The sequence below is a fragment of the Macrobrachium nipponense genome, chromosome 13, assembly GCF_015104395.2.
Source record: "Macrobrachium nipponense isolate FS-2020 chromosome 13, ASM1510439v2, whole genome shotgun sequence".
Lineage (NCBI taxonomy): Eukaryota > Metazoa > Arthropoda > Malacostraca > Decapoda > Palaemonidae > Macrobrachium > Macrobrachium nipponense.
Window position 1 is genome coordinate 76,398,262 of NC_087206.1, and position 4,435 is coordinate 76,402,696.

A 4,435-nucleotide genomic window follows, 5' to 3' on the forward strand; every position below is an offset into this window, starting at 1 on the left:
ATTCCATCCTAACAAAAGGGCCAGACGAGAGAGAGGAGAGAGCAGAGAAAAAAGGGGAACAGAGAATCGAGAAGATAACGACAGGGGAACGAGGAGAACCAGTGGCGCAGCAACGGCAGAAAGAGAGAGAAAGGACAGAAGAATCCCAGAAGAAAGACGTGCAAAAGTGGGTGTGCGAAGCAATCAAAGACAGTGAAAGTGACAATCATTACAGTAAATTTACGTGCTAGACTTTCGTAATGCAGTGCCAATTAATTTTATCAGTCCAAGAGCCCAGTAACTCAGAAGGTGGACCCCTAAGAATCCCTAACGAAGATAAAACGATTTGTATGAACTATCAATTATTTCTCATCCAAAATAGAACCCTTGTTGCTAATTTCTCCAGTATACTCCCCAGTGTCGGCACACGTTACCTTATCTGTGCAAAGAAAGTAAGTACCGTCACATATATATAGAATATATATATATATATATATATATATATATATATATATATATATATATATATATATATATATATATATATATATATATCTATATATATTTATATATATATATATATATATAGTATATAATATACTATATATCTATATATATTTCTATATATTCTATATATATACTATATATAATATATATTTATATATAATATATATATATATATATATATATATATATATATATATATATATGTGTTGTGTGTGTGAGTGACACATTTTGTTAGCTACGAATGTTCCTTTAATATCTGATTCGCTCTACCTCAGAAATAATATATTTTCATATATGTCAACTGAAGGGTTTAAAGGCACTTCACTGTACGTCCTGGATTTCGGGGTTCCTAGGTTCGCGTCCGAGAGGAGCTACGAAATTATCAACTACAAATTCCCCTTCAGTTAAACATAATATATGAAAGTATATTAATTGTGAGAAAGACCGAATTAGATATTAAAGGACATTTGTAGCTTATGCGTAATATATATATATATATATATATATATATATATTATATATATATTAATATATATATATATATATATGATATATATATAATATATATATATATATATAGTATATATATATATATATATATATTATCTATATATATATATATATATATATATATATATATATATAATATATATATATATATATATATATATATATATATATATACATACCATAGTACTTTTCATGAACCAAAAGGAATCTTCCCACCCCCCTACCAAATAAGAAAAAAATCTGTACGCCATCACCTTTTAAAAATTCATCCATTTACGAATTGTCACGTAATACCCATTGTTTTCCGTTTGCGAGAGAGAGAGAGAGAGAGAGAGATAATTTTGGGGTAGCTTTGGTTTGGTTGGTAGAGGAATTGTACTCTCCTCAAAGGAAGATGTCGCTTGTGACAAACTATGGCCATTAGTCGATGCTGTGAAAATTCCGGAAATGGAGAAGCTGTTAGCCGGAGAGACTTGGTTATCGAGCCGAGCCTTTTGAGTCTAGTGGTAGACAACCGTAGTGTCTCTGGCTGTTTGGAAAAGTAAGGGGAGGCCCACATCACACGATGACATTTATGAAGTATCTCACAAAGGTAACTAAGACAATGGATAGGAGAGAAGAGTTTAGCAAACCTAGACTATGATTTCTCGTGGGGTATTCGATAGTTTATAATAGTTTCCTTTATTGAACAGCTGCAACAAAGATGTCATTAATATTTAAATAAGAAACCATTCCAGAAGGCCAGTGAATCTTGAGCCCGATGGAAACTCATTTACTTACCTTGTTGGGTTGATTGTGTGTGTGTGTATACTATACATACATATATCTATATATATATATATATATATATATATATATATATATATATATATATATATATATATATATATATACTGTAAATATGTGCGTGCGCGCATGTCTTGTATTTGCAAATTATGCAAACAATTTAACCAATTTGCAACATCTAACACATTTTCTTTTAGATTAAGAGAGGAGCGAATCATGAAGACAATATGAAGGATGTTACAACAAATTAAAACAGCTTCAAGTTGATCAGAGTAGAGACTTTAAGTTGTTGAAGACCTTCAGCCGTATAATTCCAGAAGGGGTTTCCATATATTTTAATCAACTATACACGACCATTATTCTCTGATGAACGTCATCATTATTATCGTACCTTCAGTCTCAGGGGTGGATTCTCATTTGATGAAGCAATTTTCGTCTGACTCCAATGACAGATAGTACTACGCTCATCATCATCCAGGTGCCATATCCCCAAGGACGTCGGCAATCATGGCTCGCCATTCCTGTCTATTTCCGCCTCTCTGCAGCAACTGAGCTGCAGACATTCTTCCTCCAGTCATTCTCACCAATCCATCCATATATTTTTGTGTAGGTCTTCCTCTCGGTCTCCTAGGCTACATATTTCATAAAATGGTTCCTGTTTCAGTTGTATACCGGATGTCATGCCCACAGAAAACGAATATGTGAAATTGAGTTATTTCCCCAAAATATTAATTGTAAATCAGGGAACAACTGATCAGGTTTTAGTGAAGTTAAGATTATGAGTTTTTAGATACTGGATTGTGGCATGTCTCTTCGCTTATTGTTTAGTGTCACCGAAAAGTTTTTAAAGAAAACAGTAACTACAATATACATTGAATAAAGAAAACGAAAACTTCCCATTATATCTGGATGACTATTCTATTTATTCACGTACGTTGAGTTCCAGTTCATTCTGAAATGTCCTTTCTTCCTTGCAGTTTAGTGTTATCAGTTCTCTTACGGGGTTCTTTTCGCAAATTACCACGTTTAAGAGAAAATATTAAAGTAGCTGTTAATATCCCTTTTGTATCTGCTGCTGACTTCCTTTGTAAGTATGATTTGCTAGGTAGCAAAGGCAAAACAACCACAACACATTTTTTTTTATATACAGAAGCATTTTATTTTGCTAGCCATGTTTTTATCCTTTGAATAATACTTACCTACCACGAAAACTGTTTCATTGCTTTATTGATAAAGTCGTTGATCGTGTATTTCTATGAATTAATTGTGAGAAGTGGACAAAGAGGCTGGTAGAAGTGTACTGACTTTTATTACAGGCAAGGGAAATATAAATATACAGCATGCGGACGGAAATGTGGTTACCGACCCGCGAGGGAATAAAAGTGGGTCGGCGAGACCCGATTTGTGTTTCATGAGAGACATATAATACAAAATATAAAAGTACACAATATATGATTATACAAGCTTTATACACTGGCGGAAGGCCTGCTGAACGCTCTCACGGAGGGAAGTAAGAACAACGCGAATGATGAATTACAAACAGAGAAAATTGTGGATAAGCGTTGTCCTTACAAATACTCCCCCCCTAAGACAATAATTAGGCATAATTGTTGGCTGATTTCTTTGTACTTCGGATTGTTACTCGCGGAAACGAGCTGGGCGGCGGAGGCGCCCTCGGGTGCGCAATATCAGTTGCTGTGGTAGATCCTCGGGGGTTTCTGGGGACGGGATGCCTCCCCTGAGGTGATCCTCGGGGGGTTCGACCGTCTTCCGAGGGCGGCCGCGGCTACGCCTGGGAGGTTTGGCGATCGAAGGAGCCGCTTCTTTCCGAGGAAGATTGAGGCGCCCTATGGAATCCGCGTCTGCGGGGTCCTCGTCCATGATGAAGGTTGGTTTCAGGCGATCGATTGTGACCCAGTCCTCACGACCATTGATGGATATGAGATACGCCTTGTCAGTGCGTCGTAGGACGCGGAAGGGACCTCAGTAGGGTCTCGTTAGAGGCAGGCGGCGGGCGTCGTCCTTGACGAAGACGTGTTTGCACGATGATAGGGCCTTCATGAGGAAACGTTTGGTCCTGTTGGAGAAGGTTTTGACGCAGGCCGTGAATTTCCCGGCAGATTCCTGAAGCCTGGCGATGGGGACGTCGGCGTCGTCGGCATTGGTCGGGAAGAACTCGCCAGGGACTGTTAATGGCTCCCCGTATACCTTCTCCGCGGGTGATGCCTCACCGTTCGCCCGTGGGGGAGTCCTGAGACCAAGGAGGTCCCACGGTAGCTGGCTCTCCCAATTTTCGCAGGTGCAGCGTGCCATCAGGGAAGCCTTGATCGATCGGTGGACTCTCTCCACCATGCCGTTAGCTGCTGGGATGTAGGCGGTGGTGGCGTGTAGCGATGTCCCCATTAGGCGGGCCAGGGCAGTCCACAACTCCGACAGGAAGACTGGTCCGCGGTCCGTCGTGATTTCGTCTGGCCCTCCGAATCGACTGACCTAGCTGGCGAGGAGGGCTTCGGCGCATGCTTTCGTGGTTGCCTCCGACATCGGTGTGGCCTCGGGCCATCTGGTGGAGCGATCGATTATCGTCAGGAGGTATCTGGCGCCTTCCGACGGGGGCAGGGGGCCCACGACGTCTATGTGGATGTGGGCCGAATCT

General features: G+C 39.7%; 1 protein-coding gene across 1 annotated transcript; it reads right to left on the minus strand.

Moving 5' to 3' along the window:
* Positions 1-3,765: 3,765 nt before the first annotated feature.
* LOC135225365 (uncharacterized) lies at positions 3,766-4,185 on the minus strand. The gene has a single exon (XM_064264696.1). The coding sequence runs from the start codon at positions 4,183-4,185 to the stop codon at positions 3,766-3,768; it is 420 nt and encodes a 139-aa protein (XP_064120766.1).
* Between the last annotated feature and the right edge of the window lie 250 nt (positions 4,186-4,435).

Coding starts and splice junctions, on each gene's coding strand:
- LOC135225365 (XM_064264696.1), bottom strand. CDS start 4,185: ATGGGGACATCGCTACACGCCACCACCGCCTACATCCCAGCAGCTAAC.